The 23,059-nt window shown below is 40.7% G+C and overlaps 1 protein-coding gene across 3 annotated transcripts in view; it reads left to right on the plus strand.

The window, feature by feature from the left end:
- Positions 1-23,059, plus strand: part of Ezh2 (enhancer of zeste 2 polycomb repressive complex 2 subunit) — a 51,189-nt gene that overhangs the window by 18,221 nt on the left and 9,909 nt on the right. For 2 of the 3 annotated variants that reach the window (XM_021635096.2, XM_060380090.1), the window contains 10 exons: positions 152-253; positions 6,361-6,477; positions 10,356-10,476; positions 11,626-11,766; positions 13,362-13,464; positions 13,908-14,071; positions 18,725-18,816; positions 20,253-20,493; positions 21,572-21,741; positions 22,123-22,217. In XM_021635096.2, the coding sequence (XP_021490771.1) occupies positions 152-253; positions 6,361-6,477; positions 10,356-10,476; positions 11,626-11,766; positions 13,362-13,464; positions 13,908-14,071; positions 18,725-18,816; positions 20,253-20,493; positions 21,572-21,741; positions 22,123-22,217 (1,346 nt within the window). Of the gene's footprint in view, positions 1-151; positions 281-6,360; positions 6,478-10,355; positions 10,477-11,625; positions 11,767-13,361; positions 13,465-13,907; positions 14,072-18,724; positions 18,817-20,252; positions 20,494-21,571; positions 21,742-22,122; positions 22,218-23,059 lie in introns of all 3 variants that reach the window. The other variant, XM_021635095.2, reaches the window with a different exon arrangement.

Raw genomic sequence — 23,059 nt, forward strand, 5'->3', positions numbered from 1 at the left:
GCAAGGAAATAGTGTGGGAAACTGCAGCGTGGCGTGTGAAATGTGCGCATTTGAGGCACGGTTGCGCTACTTTTGATGATTCACTAGATTTTTACCTGCTTCACACATGCTACGCATTGTAACAAGGAACAATTTCTCATTTGTTTTTAAGAGTATGTTTAGTTCCAATCGCCAGAAAATTTTGGAAAGAACTGAAACCCTAAACCAGGAATGGAAGCAGCGGCGGATCCAGCCCGTGCACATCCTGACTTCTGTGAGCTCATTGCGCGGGACCAGGGAGGTCGGTCAACAGAGTGTTGGAACAGCGATCAACACATTTGGCTTTCATTTATTCGAATGTTTATTGCTTATTGCAAAGAAGTCCCGAACTTGAGGATGTCTGCTTTGTTGCTGTTTGTTTCAGCGTCAGCAGTGGCAGCCTTAGCACACTGCTGGCGATTGCTCTAACAGCTCAGTGCTCAGGGCCTGTCTCGGCTGTTTAGGAATGCTAGGCTTAAAAAGGACGTTGACATCAAAGCTCTAAAATGCTCATCAGATTAGCATTTAGAGCAAGGCTTTCTAGCTCACACTTGCTTTCCTCCTTGTCTCCTTACTATAAATTAGCCATGTTATAAGAGATACTTCTTTTCATATTTATGAGCTAAGAAAGCATTATTATGCATTTTGTTTAAAGGCTGAGGCTTCTATGAGAATTTTTAAAAATTCAGTGTTGAGATTAGGTGTTTTTTACAGGTACATTTTCTGAGTGAGGTAGATCTTAATCACCATCATACAGTTTCCTATTTTCAAAGAAAGGCCAAAAAAATTCCTATGTTAAAGAAAGGAGAGATGTTGTCATTGTTGAACAAAAGTCCTACAGTAGAGTCTGTAATTCAGTATCTCACCAAAACAAACTTCCAGCAAAACAATGGGAATGGCAGAAGTCTAAAAAGAAGAGAGCTACTTATTAGGTTCCTGGTTTGAGCGTTTCTGTTTATATTTGTGTTTCATATAGAAAGACCTGCCGTAGGGTGTTAAATGGTAACTGAAGGAAACACAAGTGGTTTGGAATTAAGATTTTACTATTGTAGATTATGAGTGCATAAACATGGAGATCATCTGTTCTAAGTGATTATTTCAGTGAGCATGTTAAAATAACAATATTATAATCAAGCCATAATTTGCAGTTGTATGAGGCTTGTAGAGGTCCCGTGACACACAGGCTTCAAAGACTTCCGTGATAATCCAGTGGCTGGTGTACATGCTGCTAACAGTGACTTTGGTGATGTCAGTGGTGGTCTTGGTGAGAATACATGATTTGGAAAGGTTCATAGTTCTTTTCAGTTTTTTGGGTGACAAATCTTTAAAGTCTGACTTACAATTCTATAAATTTATGTGTTTTATTCTGGTGCCTTCTCTATTAACACATGCAAATGAAATAGTAGATATTGGAGGTAATAGCTTTTATTATCATAGGGGTGAAAGGGGTACTTTTCTAATGCCTGTGGACATTCTAAGATAGAGATTTCAGGTAGTTCTTTTGCAAGGTTTATTTATTTAGGATTTCTTTTTGAATGGGATGTGGTAGCCCACATCTGAAGGGTTCAAAGTTCAGTCAGGGCTACATAGTGAGACCTCCCCTCCATCTTGAAAAAAAATATTTTATGTGTGTGTCTGCATGTATGAAAATGGACTGTGTGCAGGCCTCGTGTCTATGGAGATCAGAAGAAGGTATTGAATCCCATGGAACTGGAGTTATGGATGATGATAAGCTACCTTGCAGGTACTAGGAACTGAACTCAGGTCCTCTCTGGTCCCCACCTGAGACCCCCTCACTGGGATCGGGAGTCCTGTCTTATCTTCTCCTGCCCAGCTATTGGCTATTCAGCTCTTTTTTGTTTTGTTTTGTTATTTTTGCTTTTGTTTTTCAAGACAAGGTTTCTCTGCATAGCCTGGGCTGTCCTGGACTCGCTTTGCAGACTGGGTTGGCCTCGAACTCACAAAGATCCTACTGCTTCTGCCTCTCTGAGTGCTGGGATCATAGGCGCGTGCCATCTGGCTGCTGAGCTGTCTGTTTATTCCATTCTTTTGCAAGTTTTATCTGGTAGGCCTTTTTTAAAATTTGAGTATTTCATTTAGGAGTACTGTGTGTCGTTACATGATGGTTTCCGTCCCTCCTCAACTCCTCCCCACTCCCTCTTACCTTCATGAGTTTTTAATTTTCCTCTCTCCCTGTCATACACACATACACGCATATCCTGGTGAGTTCATTGAAGTTGTTTGTAGTCACTAATTTTGAGTATTTTATCTCAATAATTTTCATAAAGAATGTCTAAAAAGAAGTCACATTTTTTTCTAATGGAATGAGCTCTAGATACTGACTTGAGATCCAAGAGCTCTGTAGCACGCAGAAACTGTGACGTATTTTAAATGTATGTATATATACCCCATTGTTACTGAGATTCAGAAAGAATCTAAGCAATGTCGGCCATAGAATTTATTTCAGAATATACTTAGAATTGCAAAAAAAATCCTAGTGTAGCCAAAGTGTTAAGATTCTTTACTCCCCAAACCCTGCCATTTAGCAACATCTCAGAGGCACTCAAGTTCAGTACAGTAGCATAGTTCTCGTGAAATTTGAGATTATACTCAAAGCTGGTGTGGTGGTACCTCTCTTTAATTCTTTTCTTCATTAAAAAAATATTTCTGACTTGAAGACAATGACAATACGCTTTGCATTCCTTTTCTTTGGTTTTCTGCTAATCTTTTAAAGAATTATCCAACATAAAGATTGTCATTAAGCAATACCAAAGGATACGTAGTTTACTGCTATCATGTGGCTGTTTACCAAAATACAGTTTCCAGGTGACTCGCTTTGTCTTAACAACTAGAAAAACTTGTGATGCGCTTCGTTTCTACTTGAGTTGTTTTTTCTAGGTTTAGTCAAGAAATTGGTATTACTCCTGATGTTTGTAGTGCATTTCTTATAAATTTGTCACAAATTTTCCCCCCACTGAAAATGATCAAGTCTTTTTCCCTTCAGTGATTTGCTGTTGTTTTTTGGGATAGGGTCTCACCATGTAGCTCTGGCTGGCCTGGAGCTCACTATTGATCAGACTGGCTTCAGACACAGATACCCTCCGTTGCCCCCGACTTTTGAGTGCTGGCATTAAAAGCGCATGTCACCATGCTTACCCTCGATTACTTTTTAGTGTGGATTGTGTTTTTCTACTATGAATGCCTGGCTTAGCTAATGCCTATCTGCTGAGTAAATGCCATGATAAGTAATTTAATAAAATAACCTACTATGTATATTTCTAGGAGAATGCAGTGTGTTTGTAAGCATCTGTGTTTTATTGATGTAAAGAACGAGAAATTTGGTATGCATTTAAATGTGACATCAGCAATAGAAATAACATTAGATTGATATAATGGTTCTTATATTCATGAAGAGTTTTAAAACTTTTGGACTCTTAAATATGTGTAGGTTTGCTCTTCCTAGTAATATTTGAGATAACTAAATTATTGTGATTTTTTTAGAGTTCTATTAAAATAATAGAATATGTCAGTGCTATTTCAATTTACCATTTTTATTAAAGAAAAACTGGGTCTGGTTTACATAAAGATAAGTACTTGATTGCATGGCTTATTGCCTTGTAATGCACTTTACTCAGGTGATTGTAAAGGTAAAGTTTTGGTTACAGTTTGCAAAGAAAAAAAAAAGTCCTAGTCTAGCCAAGAATTCACCAAATGCTGCCATTTAGCAACATTTTAGCTCTCAAATACCTTTTTTTTTTTTTAAACAGGCTTTCTTTGTGTAGCCATGGTTCCCTGGAACTCGCTATGGACTAGGCTGGCCTCAAACTCAGAGAGACCTGCCTGCCTCTTCCCCCCTGCCCCCTCCGGGATTAAAGGCGGACGTCACCACTGCCCGGCTAGATGCATTCTTAAGTTCAGTGCAGTAGCATGAGATTGTCAGAACTCAAGGGTTTGAAGCTGGTGTGGTAGAACAAGCCCCTAGTCCCAGCAGGAGCAAGCCGCCTTGTGCTCACGCCCAGCTTCAGAAGCTGTCACAGTCAGTCCCTGCCCCTTCATTGCTCTGCTCTTTGCTGCTGCTTTTTCCCAAGTGTTCAGCACAGTTTGCACCGCTAGGCAAGGAAATACTATTTGAGAAACCTTTATTGTGCTTAAAGTTGCAGCATCAGGGAAGAAGGCGCAGGAGAGTGGCTCCTAGCCAGCGCACAGAGCCTGAATATAGCCTGCTTATGTAGTTGAAGAAAGGGTGCCTGGATCAGTTGCAGGCATTTGTTTTGGACCAGTCAGCCTTGCCTGTTAGCGTTGGTTGCAGTCATGGGGATTTATAATATGTAGCCTTGGAGCCACAGTTGGAGTAGTCCCATCTTCTCTTTGCTTTGTAATTGGTTAATTTGGCATCTGGCTTAAGTTAGATCGGGGTTTTCTTATAATTTGGATTGGAAATAGGTTTTTTATTCTTTACATCTTTTCACATTGTTTCCATTTTGATGTTGTTTCTGGCATATTTGGTTATACTTTAAAACTTTTATTTTTGTGTTCCTCGAGGGCTTAGAAAGTCTTCAGAATTATAAATTACACATCTTTGGGTTTTCTGGGTTTTTTTTTGGGGGGGGGAGTGGGGACAGGTTTTCTTTGTGTAGCCTTGGCTGTCTTGAACTCGCTTGGTAGACCAGGCTAGCCTTAACTCACGGGGATGCATCTGCCTCTGCCTCTGCCTCTGCCTCTGCCTCTGCCTCTGCCTCTGCCTCTGCTTCCCTGAGTGCTGGAGTTAGAGGCGTGCACCATGGAGCCTGCTTGGTTTATATTTTAATACACATTTAACCCATTAGGAGTTTTCATGGCATAACACTGAGTGGAGGTAGGGTGAACTTTTTTGTTTAGCTGTCTAGTTGCTTCAGCACTGTCTGTTGCAGAAGCCGCTGGCCCTGCAGGATCTCCTGTGCCAGAGCTCAGCGCGGCTCGGCTCGCTCCATGGCTGTGACGGCCTTGTCTGCGTTTAGAGGAACTGCTCTCTGTTGCTTAGTTTTTGAAACAGGTTTGCTGCCGTGGCTTGTGTATAGTGTGAATTCACATGATGAGCCTCTGATGAGTCTTAGTTTCTTTCCTTTCAGTGGTAGTGGTGGGCTAGCTTTCTGCCCACAGCACCATTACTGAAGCCGATGCTATGACTGCATGTATACATGAACACGTGCTTTGGATTCTTATTGTCTGCCCCCACCCGCTCCCTCCTGCCTTCCTCTCTCGAGTGTTTTGATTTCATTTTCCTCCCTGTGGTTTTGAGTTTTGTTTTGAGATGGGGTTTCATAGCCCAGACTGACCCTTGAACTCCTTATTTCCTGTCTCCGTCCTATAGGCATGTACCATCACACCTGGCCTTTTGAGTATTTTGTAGTTTATGTCTTAGGACCATGCTGTTTGTGATCTCCAGTGTTTTAGGAAAACTGGCTTTTAGCAGAGCAGTGTATAATGAATGACATGTTTTACCCAGAAGCAGACTTATGTTTATATTACAGCTCTTTGTATGGATGGTCTTGAGCCAATTGCTTGTCCTTTCTTCACCGAAGTTTTCTCACTGCAAAGTGGGTCTAAAAATAGTGTTTTGGAGTATTGTAATGACTATCATGAGACATTTCCTGTGCTTAATGTAGTGCCTTACATATGAACAGAGATTATAGAATTGATTAGACTATATATTTTTGCAATTGAAACCCAAATCTGTTACTAATTTATTATTTGATAATATTATATAAAATATGGCATTTTACAAAAAGGAAGATAAAAGGTGAGAAAGGTTAGACACACACACAGAAATCTGCCTGTAATCGTAGCATTCTCAGCACCTTGTAGGCTGAGGCAGGAGGATTATGAATTAGAGGACAGCCTGCTCTACAGATTGAGTTCAATAACAAGACCTTGTCTAGAAGAACAAAGAAAAAGGTCAGTGTAGCATGGTTAATCCTGCGACTTAAGGACACAGTTGGTATATACGCTACTTTCTGTTCTGCGTGCTTGGGTGGTCAGAACTGAATATAAACTCAAGGTTTTAGGGAAAGTGTGTTGCAGCTCAGATTTCTGAGGTTAATATGAATATAGTTTTTTATTTTAACGTTAATGGTAAGTATGAAAAAGGCTGGAAGGCTTAAAAACTTACAAAATCGGGAGAATGTTTTCACCTTAAAGAAAAGAGGATTCTTCCTCGATTTTATGAAACTTTCCATACCATATTAAGAATTCTACTCAGAGTTACTTAAGAATGCAGCATCTGTTCACAGTGTGATGACCATAGCTTAAGGCTGATCTTTTTATTTTTAAGAGGAAGTTTTATTTATTTCTGTTTTGTTTTAGTGCTCAGTGACCAGTGACTTGGATTTCCCAGCACAAGTCATCCCGCTGAAGACCCTGAACGCGGTCGCTTCGGTGCCTATAATGTACTCGTGGTCCCCCCTACAGCAGAACTTTATGGTAGGGAGTAATGCAGCTTTTACTCGCTTGATTATTTGTATGTATGTATGGATGGATAGTGTGTATGCATGTGCATTGTGTGGATTGGGGTTTTGACTGCATGTATGTCTGTGTCAGGGAGTCGGAAGGCTGTGAGCTGCCATGTGTGCTGGGAATTGAACCCCGGTCCTCTGGGTTCAGTGCTCTTAAATGCTGAGCCATCTTCAGCCCGATAACATATTTAAATAATAAACATAGTGATTTTTTTTTGTCAGTAAGATAAAAAGAAAAGCTTTTAAAATCCACCAAAATGATGATAGCACTTATAGTGATTTTTAAAAATTAATAGCTAAAAACTGTTTAATGTTCTTTTTCTACATTTTCTACAAGAAAAGTGGAAATAAATACATCTAAGGATGAACTTTATAATTATTATTCTTTATTCTTTAAAAGCACAGTCAGTGCCCTCTGACTTTCCTTTTTTTTGGGGGGGGGGCGGTGGTTTGAGTCAGGATTTCTCTGTGCAGCCTTGGCTCTTCTTGACTTACTTTGTAGATGAGGCTGAACTTGAACTCAGAGATCCGCCTGCCTCTGCCTCCTAAGTGCTGGGATTAAAGTGCATCAGCACTGCCCAGCCTGACTTTCCATTTTGTTAACAGAGAGCTTGTCATCAAGCAATTTTCAGGAAAAGGTTAAGACATAGTCTTTATATTAGTTCAAGGCCAATCTGGTCTGCATACCAAGTTCCACAAGAGCCAGAGCTACACAATAAAGAGACCCTGTCTCAAAACAAAACAAAACACAAAAAAAACTGATAAATGTACACTTGGAACTACTCTTGGGATTTATACTTAGGTCATTGTCTCTGCAAAGAACAATGGTTTGGTAACAAAACGCTAATATTTAATTCTTTATGGAACTAGAATGAAGGAAGGTAGAATGAATGAAGTCAAAGAGTCAATTCTTGGCTTGTTTAAAATAAAAACACAGTTTGGGTCTAGGGAGCCATAGTCTTGGGCAGAAATGCAACAGTGGGGAGGTGGAGACAGGTTCCTTGGCTAGCCTAGCCTAATCATATTCTTGAGACTAAAAGAAGGTCGACAGCTCCTGAGGAACAACACCCAAAGTTGACCCCTGGCCTCTATACATGCACCCTCAGATGCCCCACGTGAAGACACACGTACACTCTTAAGAGCAAAAACAAAACGAAACTACCATAGGTTTACTCATTTTATGTATATAATTGTTGAGAGAATTTCTTGAAGTTAGAGAATTACTGTACAGAATTGCTTGCTAGAAATTTTCTTTTTTTAAAAATAGACATTTATAATTAGTGACTTTTCTTATACTTTTGACAGTGGCAGTTAAAGATAAATGTCAGTTACTCTTGTGAAGTTGAAAATATGTGTGTATGTACGCCTTAACTAAAAATACTGCAGTTTATAATCATTTCAATATTTTTTTTAAAATTTTTTAAGTTATTTATTTTATACAGGTACTCTATCTGCATGTATAGCTGCATGCCAGAAGAGGGCAATCAGATCCCAGTATATAGATGGTTGTGAGCCACCATGTGGTTGCTGGGAACTGAACTCAGGTCCTCTGGAAGTGCACACAGTGCTTTTAACCACTGAACCATCTCTCCAGCTCCTCATTTTGATATTTTTAAATGAGGTATTTCAGATTGGGCTTGTGAAATAATTTATAAAGTTGCCAGTAGGTAGTTTAGATCATTTCTAGGCTTTTATGGTCACTGAGCAAATCAATTTTGATGACTATTAAGGCTAGCATATATTTTGGGGAGCATAGGTTAGATGGCTACCATTGAGAAGACGTAATAGCCCAATTTTAAATTTTGACTTACATTCAAAGACATGACTCAGCTTAGATGGGAGTTGTGTACACAAAATGCAGTGAACCGACATGTGTGTGCCGATATGCTGAGCTGAACAGATCATTCAGCTCTCCATTTCTCTTTTATACCGCAAGCCTTGCTGCTATCTCAGTTTTCCTTTATCTATACTTCTGATAACAAAAGTTGTTATCTGTTGATCATTTGAAAAAAAAAAAATCTGTCTTCCTCTTTCTTAGTTGCCTGATGGTCACCTATGTATTTCATGGCCTTTTCCAGTGTTCAACAGTTTTTCCTGTTGATTGTATCATAGTCTGGTCCTAGGCTTATAATATTCCCTTTGTTCTCCAGTCTTAGCCTGTCTGTCCTGTTTTTCAGAGTTACTGTCTAGAACTCAGCATTTAACCAGTACCTTGTTCAAGGCTTCTTATTCTCAGTACAGGCCTGCTCTAGCCTCGTTACTGTACACATGCTTCAGAAGTGTCCAGCCTTGTAGAGTTGCTGTCATTGTTATTCTTTTCAAACTTCTCTTCCTTCTATGGTTGTTGTTTTTGTCCTCTGTGTTCTCAAGTATTCCAGTCTCCCTACATTCCTCTTTGATTGGCTCTTCCCAGCTGTTTGTTGTGCTTTGATGTATACTTACTTATTTATTAGCATAATCAACTTGGATGTATGACTTGTTCATCAAAAAGTACTGAAATACTTTCTGTTGCTGTAGAATATTCTGATTTTACAAGTATTAATCCTTTTGGTATAAAATGACAGGACCATTAATTCTCCTATCTGTGTATAAAATAACAGGACCATTGATACTCTCTCCTCTCTGTGTCAGTTATTTTTGTTGTTGTGATAAATCGCCAAGACCAACTTACAGAAGGGAAAGTTTATTTGGCTTATGATTCCAGAGGGATGAGAATCCACCATGGCAGCCAGAGGTGTAGTGGCTGAGAGCTCATGTCCTCAACTCAATCACAAAGCAGAGGCAGGGATGTTGTGGGTGACTAGAAGTGGAGTGAGCTATGCAATCTTAAAAGCCTGTACCCAGTGACATACTTCTTCAAGCCAGGCTGTACTCCTAAACCTTCTAAACAGCACTACCAGCTGGGGACCAAGCGTTCAAACACATGAGCCTACGAAGGAGATTTCTCACTCAGATCACCATAGCATCCCTCAATTTTAATTGTAGTAAATATCTCAATTCCTAGATCACCAAATGAGGTTAATGACTCTTTACTTTGTTGATGAGAATTTATAGTTAATTTATAAGCCACATTTATCAGTTCTATTACAGATATCTTCCATTTTTAGCATCTGCAAGAGGAATGTCTTAAACTTGGGGTCTGGTGTAACCTGAACCAGTTTCCTTTCCTAGAGCTTCCTAAAGGAAGGATTGCATGTTACATCAAGTATAGTTAAAAGTTTTCTCTGGGCTGGACATGGTGGCATGTGCCTGTAATCCCAGCACTCTGGGAGGCAGAGGCATGTAGAACTCTGAGTTCTAGGCCAGCCTGGTGTACAAAGCAAGTACAGGGCAGCCAAGGCCACACAGGGAAACCCTGTCTTGGAAAACAAAAACCAAAAAAACCAAAAAACAAAAACAACAGAAAAGTTTGCTCTGGAGAAAGACAGTACTCACAAAAATACTATTTTTAGTATCTCATTGAGTTTTTTTTTTTTTTTTTGTGGTACTGGGAATTGAGCTAGTCTTCAGCATATGCTAAACAAGTGTATCCTGTTTAATGAGCTATATTTGCACTACTTCACACATCAAGGGCTTACAGTTTGTGTGTATGTAGATGTGTGTGTGCATGCATGTATGTATACACGTGCATGTATGTACACATGTATGCATGTGTAGCATGACAGGTGTGTGGAGGTCATGGGGAGTTTGTTCTCTACCACATAGATTCCAGGGATTGAACTCTGGTTGTCAAGCTTAGCAGCAAGTGTCTTTACCTGCTGAGCCATCTCGCTAGGCCTTTCAAAGAGTTTTTAAAAAATATTTCAACAGTTAGAATACTTTTTTTTTTTTTTTTTAAACTTTTAGGTGGAAGATGAAACTGTTTTACATAACATTCCTTATATGGGGGATGAAGTTCTGGATCAGGATGGCACTTTCATTGAAGAACTAATCAAAAATTATGATGGAAAAGTGCACGGAGACAGAGGTGAGCCACACATACAGTCTTTTGGGGCGCGGTAGGTGTCTTGTGGTTTTATTGCTGTGAATAGATGCCATGACCATGGCAACTCTTATAAAAGAAAAGCATTTAATTGGGGCTTGCTCACCATTTATAGGTTTGGTCCATTATCACCATGAAGGGAAGCAGGGCAGCATGCAGGCAGGTATGATGCTGGAGGAGGAACCTAGAGTTCTAAACTGGATGGGCAGGCAGTAGGAAGAGAGAATGAAACACTGGGCCTGGCTTGTGAAACACTGGCATCTAAGAATTCAAAGCCCACCCGCAGTGACACACTTTCTCAAACAAGGCTACACATACTCCAACAAGGCCACTCTTCTAATAGTGCCATTCCTTATGGGTCTGTCAGGGCCATTTTCATTCAAACCACAAGAGGCTTTCCTAAAGACTCAGGATAGTTGGTGTCTTAAGCATAGGGTTTATACAAACAAAACAAAATACAAAAAGCCCTTTTCTAATAATAACATTAATTCTTGCACTTGAGTATAAAGAGCTACTCTGGGCTTATAGCATACGTTTTTTAGTGTTTCTTTAGTTTTTCTATTGGAGGATCTTATTTGCCACTTGATAATCATCAGTGACAGTTATGACTGTAGCAGCAACAATATGTCGATTTTTATAGGAATAAAGTGTGTACTTGGTAAGCTTTAAATAGTAATAGGTTTAAAGTTCTGTGCTTCAGAAAGCCTCCCTGCTCAAAAATGCCTCAGGGCAGCCATAGCTCCTGAAATAGAGTCATCAGAATTCTGGATTCAGGTTTCTGCATAGTGGAGGCTCTCTTGATATCTGAGAGAAAACGGAGATATGCTCATATTATAGTGGAAAGCAAGGTTTGAAGTAGTCAGTTGGTGACATAGATTGGCAGGAGGCTAAAGCCAGAGGTCCTAGAGGATTAGGGGAGTATCAGGCCCTAAACCAGCCGGGGAAGGCTGATTCCTAAGAAAGCAACAGATACTGAAGATAAATGCTGTTTTCTTTGCTGGCTATGAAGTTGATCTTGACTGTCCTTATCTGTTACAGTGCTTGTTAGCGCTTAGTTATTGTTTCAGATTAGAAAATACATACATAAACTTTTGTTATTACCCTTTTCCTCTGTTTCTGATATTTGGCTCTTAGAATGTGGATTTATAAATGATGAAATTTTTGTGGAGTTGGTAAATGCTCTTGGTCAGTATGATGATGACGACGATGATGATGACGGAGATGATCCTGATGAAAGAGAAGAAAAACCAAAAGATCTAGAGGATAGTGGAGATGGTATGTTTCATACTGGTTGTTTATTATGGGCCTTACATCATTTAAAACAAACCAGAAAGTGTCAGGCTGGCAAGGTAATGCAGTGGTTAAAGGTATTTACTACCAAGCCTGATAGATTGAGTTTGATCCCTGGAACCCAAACTGGAAGAAAAGAACTGACTCTCCTGGATTGCCCTCTGATCTTCACATGAATGCACACTGTGGCATACATATACCCATACAATACATGTACAAAAACCCTCAGGTATGGATAGAATGTCATTTCTCCCCCCACTTTTGTTGTTGTTGTTAAATGTTGTATTTTAGTAGTATAATCAAATATATTCACTGAAGTCCATATTCTCCACCAGAGCTTCCTTGTTTACTTCGCCTAGCAAAAGGACAATCCTTTTTTGTACTTTGCTGATCAATTATCATAATCATTTTTATAATAACATCACAAGTTGTATGCTAACTTCTATGCACCAGCTCACTTATCCTTCCACAGCTCTTCAATGTACATAATATTATCAGGTCCAAAGGCTAGCAGTGTACCTAAGATTGCAATATTGGGGAGAGGCTGAACCTGAGCCCCAAGATGATGACCCAGGTCTTACTCCAGGGTATGCTATTGCCTCTGCACCTGTTAAGGATTATGAGGAAACAATCCGTCCCAAGGCAGAGCCCATAATGCTGTCCTCTCCTCAGCAAGCCTACTATTAAGGCAGCGTAGTAGAATTTAGGGAAGAATTGCAATTTCAAAAAGCAGGTATTTTATACAACAGAGACACACCTTAGGGGGTCAGCTAGGTGACTGCTAATCTTCCATGTTACAGGAAGATGTAAAAGTGGATTAGTGATCAGCTCTGACACACAGCTATTAACTTGGAAATAATCAATCTGGGGGATCTGTCTCCAGTGCTCTTAAAACATCTCATATTTGAGTTTTATATTTGTCTTTCTAGTATCCCACAGGGTTTTCCATTAGAAGTAAGTGATATAAGGTTTGGTGTCATGTCTGTTACCTTAGCGCTTGAGAGTGAAGGCTAGAGAGTCAGAAGTTCAAGGTCATCCTCAGCTACATAGTGAGTTTTATGCTATCTTGGGCTATCTCCCCCACCAAACAAAACTAAAAACCCCAAGCCAGTCATAGTGGGTCATGCTTGTAGTGCTGGCCCTTTGGAGTCAGAGACAATAGAATAGGCGATGGATCATTGGGTCAGGGTGCTCGCCGAGCAAGCCTTGGTGACTTGAGCTGATTTCTGAATCCCAGTGTGGAAGGAGAACATTGACTCACCAAAGGTGTTCCTGACCTTCATACGTGTAGCATGGTGTGCACACCCATGTGTCTGTGCTCAGATGCACATGAGCACACATAAACGCACACACTAAGAATTATAAAATAATCATGAAAGGTTTGAAGTCAACCCGGTTACTTAGTTGCAGGCCAACTAAGGCCCCACAGTGAGAGGCCTTGCCTCACACCAGCACCTCCCCACGTGAACCACAGCGGACGGTTTCTTAGAAGATGCGCTTTAGTGAGATGCTGTGATACAGAGAAAATGAAATTGAAACTTGTTTCTTCTATCTCTTCTCTATCGCAACTCACTGTTTAGATAAAGAAAGTTGCCCACCTCGGAAGTTTCCTGCTGATAAAATTTTTGAAGCTATTTCCTCAATGTTTCCAGATAAGGGCACAGCAGAAGAACTAAAAGAAAAGTAAGATTTTTTTTGTCTGAGGTAGTCTTGCATGTAATTCATCATCTTGGTTTATTATTTCAAACATGATCTCTCTCATATACATACACACTTTTACTATGTATTAGAAAGTATTTAGTGCATATATGTATACAATTTATACTAGTATATTTTAAGAACTCTCTTGCACACTGGTAGACATTTTTATTTTTCATTCAAACTTATGTCACCTCCTCAGTGATCTTCCTGAATTGTGTTAATGAGCTTGATTCTTGCTTTGCTTTGCACAATGCATGATTGGTTCTTTGTCCAAGTAACGACTGCTATAGGTTAGATGTTTGTTGTTGTGTTTTAGATAAGGCAGACATTTTAAAAAACCCATGGAAACCTTTTAAAAACGTGATTTTCAAAAGGAGTGATTTTTCTTTCTGTTGTACTTATAATTTTTGTTTGTTTGATGTCAGATATAAAGAACTCACAGAGCAGCAGCTCCCAGGTGCCCTGCCTCCGGAATGCACCCCAAACATAGATGGACCAAACGCTAAGTCCGTGCAGAGGGAGCAGAGCTTACACTCATTTCACACGCTCTTCTGCCGGCGCTGCTTTAAGTATGACTGCTTCCTACACCGTAAGTGCAGCTACCGCACGTTGCCGTTTCTGTCGCTGCTGGAGGGTGCGTTAGCGCAGCTCGGAAAGCGCTGTCATCGATCCCAGCTAGAGTGTACCGGCCAGTCTTGTAGTAAAGCTTGAGAAATATGTCACACCCTGTACTGTTACTTTTACGTTCTTTGAGGATTCCTCTGACACCTTTTGTACACATTTAACTCTAGCTAACTTGGAGTACAGTCAGTGACTCTTTTCAGGGCTATTTTATAATGCAGTTATTGTGAAGGAGCTCAGAGCTCAGCAGTATTGCCGACATTTATGAGCAAATTGGCTGAAAAGGCATTTATATAAACAAGCTCTTGCCTAGTGTTAAGTATTTATTTTCTTTTTGATCCTCTGGGTATTTGCTTCGTAAGTACTCACATTTCAATACAAGCAAAGCATAAGATAGTCTTAGTGTCAGTATAAAAACTTACTTTCAATTTCTAGGAAAGGGAGGTTTCTTAGTAAAATTTTCAGCTAACTGGAGCTTGTTTTGTGTTTTTTGAGACAGGCTCTCACACTCAGAGGCTAGCTGAGGCTAGCCTTGAACTGCTGATTCTTGTGGTACCTCCGATCCTTTTGCCTCAGCTCTGGAGTACTAGAATTATAGGAGCATACCACCATGTCCCACTAAAACTGGCTTCTTTCCAGCCAGTGTGGCTTTGTTTGTTTTCTGTAGTACTAGCGATTGAACCCAGGACCTTGTCCCTGCTGGGCACACATTCTACAGAGAGCCACATCCCCATCCCTGCGCGCGCTCTCACTTAAGACACATCCCATTCCTGAAACTTGCAGTGTATAAAAAACATCAATTATTCTCTCTCTCTCTCTCTCTCTCTCTTTCTCTATCAGTCTCTGTCTGTCTCTCTCAACAAGGTTTCTTTGTGTAGCCCTGACTGTCCTGGAACTAGCTGTAAACTAGCTGGCCTCAAATTCAAAGAGCTCTTCTTGCCTCTGCCTCCAGAGTGCTAGGGTTAAAGGCATGTGCCACCAACACTCAGCACTATTAACTACTTTGAAGCACACACTTTGAGAATGTTTGTACTTCTCTAGTTAATATAAATAGCTTTTCCTGTTGTAGTTCGTTGTGTTTACTTTGCATGGTCCCAGCTTTAGGAGCCATTGATTCTGTGTAAACGGTCCTGTGTTACTCTGCCTGTCCATATCTATTTTTGAGACTAGCTTTCGCTCTGTAGAGCAGAGGCACCTGTCTGTCTCCTGAGTGCTAAGTTTAAAGCATGTGCTAGCATACCTGGCCAGCGGGACTTCCTAGACTTACATCTTTCTCACCTGTATTAAAATTTTTGGTTAATCTTTTTATATTTTTTCCTCTTTGCTACTTATAATTTGTTTGGTTACATATATATATTTTGGTCAGAAACGTTAAAGTGTGTGAATGTGTGTGTTAGAGAGAGACAGAGAGAGTCAGACATTGTGGCTTATTGGCCTTAAATTAGAAAGAAGTGCTTGAAGTCGGTTTCTAGCCTCCAGCTCCGAGGGCCCGTGTTGACTGCCTTCCTCATCGGGAGCGACGCTTTGGTGGTTTCAGTGCCTTGTAAGTTATCTTACATTCTCCCTATCCACTGGACAGTGAGTGAGTGCCTCAATTGGACTTGTCAGTGTTATTTTTAGTAGAATTGAAATAAACTTACATTTCTAAAAATAACTTTCGAGTCATCCATTCCCCCGGCTCTTAATTCAGTCTGCACTTTTCCCCCAGCTATCCTTGAGCCTTGGAGGAGGCTGTGAGATACAGATTTTCCACTTATGTTTTAACGGTCTCAGTCTCTTCTGCACACTGAGCAGCTGTGGGTCTTTATGTTAATCACCACATACTGCAAATAGAAGCTTCTCTGGTGACCATTACGAAATGCATTAATTTATGGGAATAATGGTGTTATTAGGAATTGATTTAATACTATCTCCATTTGGCAGAATAATAATAATAGTATTAGGCTCCCTCCTTCCCTAGGGTCCATGACCTGTCTAGCCATAGATTCTTGGGCAACGATGGTGCCAGATATGTGGGTATCCTCTTGTGAAGGGAGACTGAGTTCCATCAGAAGTGGTTGGCTCTTCTTGTGATGTGCATGGCCCTTCTGCAGCAGCGACATGTCCTGCCAGCCGGTCCTCACTGCGTCTTGCAGCGTTCACGGTTGGGAAGACTGGTGGTTACGCTTCCTCGTTAGCGTGCACTGTGGATGCAGCCGCAGGGAAGAAGCATCCTGGTCATGCCGCTTGCTATCTTCATGTGTTATGACTTAAGGAGGAGACACCTTCAGCAATAAGGTCTTCACAATAGCATTGGCAACAGCCTGTACTGCTCGGAGGCCTATGCTACCTCCCTGCTCAACAGCTCTAAAAGCGGTAACCTAGTCCTAGCACTGGGCTTTTGATTTGTTAGCCTGTGGTGTCCACTGGAGACACTTGCCACATTACAGAGTAACCATTAACTCTCTGTGGGTTTTTTTTTTTAGGGGTGGAGGGGACTTTTATGGTGATAGGTAGGTTTCCATATGACTTTTGAAAGGTCTTGTTATTTATCCCTCCCTTATTTTTTGAAGCATGATGGTACAGTAAACCTGGAGCTCACCTTTTTGTGTAGGTTGATGGGGCAGCCAGCCCCTGGGGAGCTCGCTTCATCCTGCCACACTCAGCGTTTACAGAGGCGCTGAGGCCTCAAGGCCTTGTGCCTATGTGAGCATGTTACCTACTGAAGCAGTTCCCCTAGTCCTGAGATTAGTTCTCTCAAAATGAGTAGTTTAAGGTTTGTTGATAAAAAGTCCATAAGTTTTAAAAAAGGAATTAAATTCATCATATGGTTTTCTCTACTCTTAAGATTATAAAGCTCCCCCTCCCCCATTTTAGGCTTTTCTTTAACTTTTTTTTAAGTGTTTTTTTTTTTTTTTTTTTTTTTTTTATTTGGGGGCTGGGGATGTGCATGCTGTGGTGCTCCTGTGGAGGTCGGGACAAGTTTACAGAGTCAGTTCTCTTCTCCCACGTGGGTTCTGAGGATTGACTCAGGCTGTCAAGCTTGAGGCAAGCACCTTTCCTGGCACTGAGCCGTCTCACTTGCCAACTTCTCCTTTAAAAAATATGCACTTGTGTATGTTCCTATGCAGAACTTAGTCTAGTATGAATATGGGTCGAAATTTTTTTTCTCATTTACAGAGTTATCTAAATGTCTTAGTAATACTTATGGAGAAGTTCAAATCCTTCCCTGTTTTTAGATACAGAACTTCTTTTATTGCTTATTGTCAATGTGTATTTATTTATTCACCGAGCCAGCTTCCCAGCCCCTGGTCTGTTTCTCAGCTGTATCTTTCTGGTTGTCTGTCCGTGAACCTTTCTTTACAGCAGTGGTTGAGTGCTTGACTTTGCCTGTGGGCGTCCTTGTTGGCACATGTGTACCGTGGTGTGAGCGTGGAAGTCAACCTGTTGGAGCTGGTTCTCCTTCCACCACGTAGATTTTAGGAGTTGATTCAGGTCATCAGACTTGATGATAAGTGCCCTTACCTGGGAGCCATCTTGCTGGCCTCTTTAAGTGTATTTTAAGAATAAGCTATTTTGAGCTAAAACAAATTCAAAACACACTGGAACATGTGGTGTCAATACCTATAATCTTGGCATCAGTTAGGCAGAGGCAAGACGGTTGCCAGCCTAGCCTACATAGCACAACTTTTGTCAAAACTAAACCAAAACATCAAACAAACCCCAACACCATTAAAAAGCAGTGTTTGGCGGGGGGGTGGGGGGATGTCTGGGGAATTTAGCTCAGTGGTTGAGCCTTTGCCTAGCTAGGCTTTGGACTGGATCTCTAGTACTCCAGAGAAGTTAGAGTGGAGCCTTTATGATAAAAGGTCTTTCTAAAGAAGACCACCACTGAAAAACCCACGCACAGTTCTGTGAATATCACCTATTTTTAGCCAGACTAAGGTCGTTTTCATCTTCTGCGATTTTGAATAGTTAGTTGTAAGCATTAGCCTTTTCCAGTACACGAGCAAACTGATGACACTGTAGAACTGAATTCCAGCTATTGGGAGTTTCTTTTCCCTAGAGTGTTTAAAAGTGAACCATTTTCTATTCCATGCTTAATACACTGACCTTCCTCTAGAAATTAAGTCATATGTCAGAGCTGGGTATGGTGATACACATCTGTAATTGTAGTGCTCAGGGAGCAAGGCAGGAGGCATTACCATGAGTTCAAAGCCAGCCTGGGAAAGACCATCCTCCTGTCTCACTCCTCCCACCCCCCCAAAAAAAAAACTCCCCCCACACAGAAATTGTAGATGCCACAATATTTTTCATAAAATTAGGAAGTCTGTTTTCTTTTCCCATCATTTTTTACCTGTTGGAGATCCTAAAGACTCAAGTAAATGTGTGTAGTCATACTTTATGACTATCAAGCATACTAACAAAGGGAAAATAAGAATTATGAATCATTCCAGAACTTACCATGTTTTCAGCTTTCTTGGAGGTTGGAGGAAGAGTGGAGGGTTCCCCATGATAGACGGAGGGAGGTTGCATAAAATAAACTACAGATGTGAAAAATCTTAGTGGATTTTCCAGCAGATCTGGGGAAATGACAAAGCAAACTTTTTATCATATTCAGATATTTATGTTTATTTTACAGCCTTTCATGCAACACCCAACACATATAAGCGGAAGAACACAGAGACCGCTCTGGACAACAAGCCTTGTGGACCCCAGTGTTACCAGCATCTGGTGAGGTTTAGTGCTTTGTTTCTCCAGAGGGCTCTTAAGAACTTTGGTGGAGGTGGTAAAGCAGCGCTAGCGCTGTCTGGATCCATACTTACATTGGCCGTATGACAGGCAGTGTTCTCACCCTCGCTTCTTTCATAGCTGTGTGCTGCACAGTGTAGTCTATTAACTTGTATGACTCTTTGTTTATCTGTGTTATTTCTTCAGCAACGTTTCAGGGTCCTTAGGATCAAGGACTCTCCACAAAGTCTATGAAGGGTATGAGGCACAGATAGCCCACTTAGACACCAGAAACTCAGTAAGCGCGTGCAGACGTTCCTAAGCCTTTCGCATGCCCGTATCTCTTCTGTGAATGTTTTAGGCCACTTATCGTATAAGCTATACCGTAAACCCCACAGATTTCCTTTTTTTAAGTGATAGAGACGAGGTGTAAGGGATGAGGAAAAGTGAGGCAGGAAAGTTGTTTTTTACGGGTACTATCTTATTTTTTACCATTTCCCCTCTTTGAACCAAGCCACTCCTACCTAGGAACTAAGTGGGTATATATTGCCTGTTGGATTTTGGACAGAAGATTCAGTGAATGGCACCTACAGAAGGTATCCTATTTTTAAGCAATTTGGTTTTTGTAGAGTGAAGTATAAAACTGTTGGCTCCTTTCAAACTTTTCCCTTCTATTTCCACTAAAAAAAATAAATAAATAAAAATAAAAAAGGAATTCTTGAGCACTGTTTTATATTCTTTATAAGGCAGAACTTTATTGGCTCACCTAAAATGTTTCTGTGGTCTCTTTTATAAACCATGCTCTTACCATTGTTTTATACTTTCTGAGATTGGATTGTGATACTTCTAGAATGCAAAATGTAACCCTTATATTGTTCCTAAAAGTTCTTTCTTGTCTTCCTGTGGCTTTGCATCCTTCACAGGAAAAAAATATTGGATGTTTTAATAGTAAGACTGGGAGTGACTAAGTCATGCATGTGTATGTTTTGTGTCCTTGTATTCTTTAAGTAGTACTTTTAAAGAGGTAGTATTTTAAGCTTTGAAATAGGAAGTCTGATTTAACACACTTCAGTATGTGAGTCTTTTGATAGAAATTCTCTTTTAAATACATGTATCTGTTGAGAAAAATACCTTTACTATTCAAAATAATTTTAACTTATGTTTTAATTTAACATATTTTGCAAATTCACCATGTAGAACTGTCTTGCCTGATTTTGCATCATTAGAACAAAATATTGAAGTTATTTTTATATTTCTGAAATTTTGAAACTATCAAAAGTAGACAAAAAATATTTGGTGTGTTGATATACAAATGACTGTGATAATGGATACTTGTGATAGATTCTTGACCAACTAGTGTTATGCAATATCGTCTTATTCTACTCCAACAAAATAAGGTTTAGAACTTTACCCTGATGCCTCCATTTTTCATTTTGCAGGAGGGAGCTAAGGAGTTTGCTGCCGCCCTCACTGCCGAGCGGATAAAGACACCACCTAAACGCCCAGGGGGTCGCAGAAGAGGAAGACTTCCAAATAACAGTAGCAGGCCCAGCACCCCCACCATCAGTGTGCTGGAGTCAAAGGATACAGACAGTGACAGAGAAGCAGGGACTGAAACTGGGGGAGAGAACAATGATAAAGAAGAAGAGGAGAAAAAGGATGAAACTTCTAGCTCCTCTGGTAAGACACACCTGATAACTGGGTTACTGTTGCTTTATAACTTTTACCTTCTGAGAGTTAAGATTATCCAATGCATGTATGTTCGGAAGGCTGGTGTTACAGGCAGTTATGAGCCGTCAGTCTTGACGTGGGTACTGGGAACTGAGCTCAGGTCCTCTGCAGGAGCAGTGTGCTCTCCTAACCACAGAGCCTCCTCTCGGGGCCCTTAGCTCTCTTCCCTTCTGTGGCCAGGATCGGAGAGTTCTCTCAGTAACACATAGTTGAGTTGTGCTGGCTCTCTATTACATCACCCATCATTCTCTCTCTCTGGGTTGTTGGACGTCTGATCCAATTTGTTCTTGCTGTTTGAACCGTTTTCCTCTACTCCATCTCTGATGGAGCATAACATTGAGATAGTTTGGTTTTTATCTCGAAGACCAATGAGTAGCTTCAGTTAGAAGGAAAACAGGTACTACTGCTGATTTATGTTTTATTGATTGAATTTTAGTTTCTTTTTTTTTTTTTTTTTTTTAGCTCTGAACATCACCATAAATGATAATAAGCCCCATTTGTGTGTGTTTGATAAGTCTGTGTTAAAGGGAGAGGAACTTCTGGGTTCTGCAGATGGGGGAGTGTGATAGGGTCTTTCTGACATTGTTTTTAACCTAATTCTAAAATGCAGTTAAATGCCTTCTGCTTTTCTTTAGCATACCCTGGACTTGACTTGTTCATGTTGTTTAGTCATCTTTGTGTGTGTGTCTGTATCCTGCTGTGCCATGATGTCCATGTGATGTCGGAGAACAGTTTCTCCAGTGTGGCTCTTCACTGACCTTCTTGTTTGAGACAAGAGCTTTGGTTGCTTTTCCACTGTGTACACTAGGCTAGTTGGCCGTGAACTTTTGGAGAGTCTTTCGTCTCTGTCTCATTTCCTTGGAGGAGCACTGGGACAACATTCTTGTGCTGCATATCTGACTTTTACCTGATTGAGAGGATTGACCTCTGGTCTCATGCTTGCATGCTGTGAGCTTTTACCCACTGAGCCATCTCCCCAGCCCTGTAGGCGTCATTTCTTGACTAGTGTTAACATTTGGTTTTCTAGAAGCAAATTCTCGGTGTCAAACACCAATAAAGATGAAGCCAAATATCGACCCTCCTGAGAATGTGGAGTGGAGCGGTGCTGAAGCCTCAATGTTTAGAGTGCTCATTGGCACTTACTACGATAACTTCTGTGCCATTGCTAGGCTAATTGGGACCAAAACATGTAGACAGGTAAGCGTCTGTACTCAAAGAGAGTTAAACAAGGGGGTCCGCACAGAGTCTTATTTCATTCTCTTCATCTTCTGAATAGGATTCCCCCTCGCCCTTAAAATTAAATCAGTAGTATTCGTTAGCTGTGGTTCAGAACTTCCCCAGTTTAGAATTCAATTTGGATGTGGTAGATTTAAGTAGATACAATTGAAATTTGGCCAGACTCTAAATTTAGCTACATTCCCAATGTAATGGGAAAACACTGATTTTTACTGTGTACTTATCCCCTACTTCATGTCCCTGGCAGTGTCATGGGAGAGACAAAATCATTTCTCTAGTATGGAAACACATGGAGTGTTCCCCTTAAAGCCCGCTGTCTCTGTCCCTCTGCCTCTCATCTAGGTGTATGAGTTTAGAGTCAAAGAGTCCAGCATTATAGCGCCTGTCCCCACTGAGGATGTGGACACTCCTCCGAGAAAGAAGAAAAGAAAACACCGGTAAGTCTGCCAAGAGCCTTCAGAGATGCGGGAGACGGGAGAACAGGAGTCGGTTTTCACTTGGTTATAGAAAGGTTCTAAACTGCTGCCATAGACTTACAGAAATCTCATTTCTTCCTCATGGTTGCTGTTAACTTTTTAGAGATAGTCACTTCAGTGTATTTGGCATATTAAGTCATAAAGATTTTGGTTTACCACGTTGGGTTTTGGTTGAGAAAGCATACTGCAGCAGTACAGGCTGCATAACTGCTTCCTTTAGCCGCTCTGTGGGAATGCTCCAGCGTCCTGCTGTGCTGTCCGGGCTGGTGCTGACGAGCGTTCTTTAGTGTGGGAGCCTGGATTTGCATTCTGATCTATAAAGTGAGTCTCCTCCAAGTCTGGCTACAAAGGCCTACAGTCAATAAGCATGCAGAATGCTTATGTGGAGCCAGGGAGACCGTGATGGACCCCTCTGCCTCAGCCCACTATGTTCTAGAATGAGGAATGTAGCTGAGTGTCTGAGGAGGCAGTGAGACTGCGCTCTAAAATATTTGTATAGCTCATATTGTATGCCTTGCATTGTTATTTAAATAATGAAAACGGAAAAGAAATGTTGATCTAGGCTTTACTATATGTTTCTGAGTTTTTGGTTGAACAGTTTCTAACCACGCAGTTCACCTGGGTGGTTACTGATGCCAGAAATTATAGAAAGTATCAGTATCCATATCATTCAGAGAAGGTTAAATCGGTAGGTGAGTACAAGGCTTTCAGAGTCTTAACCAGGCAATGTGGACAAGTACTTTCCTGCCAGGCTTCTGGGCATGGCACAACTACCTGAGTGACAGGTTCCAGAGTTACTCTGA

Source organism: Meriones unguiculatus, chromosome 3 (assembly GCF_030254825.1).
Source record: "Meriones unguiculatus strain TT.TT164.6M chromosome 3, Bangor_MerUng_6.1, whole genome shotgun sequence".
Lineage (NCBI taxonomy): Eukaryota > Metazoa > Chordata > Mammalia > Rodentia > Muridae > Meriones > Meriones unguiculatus.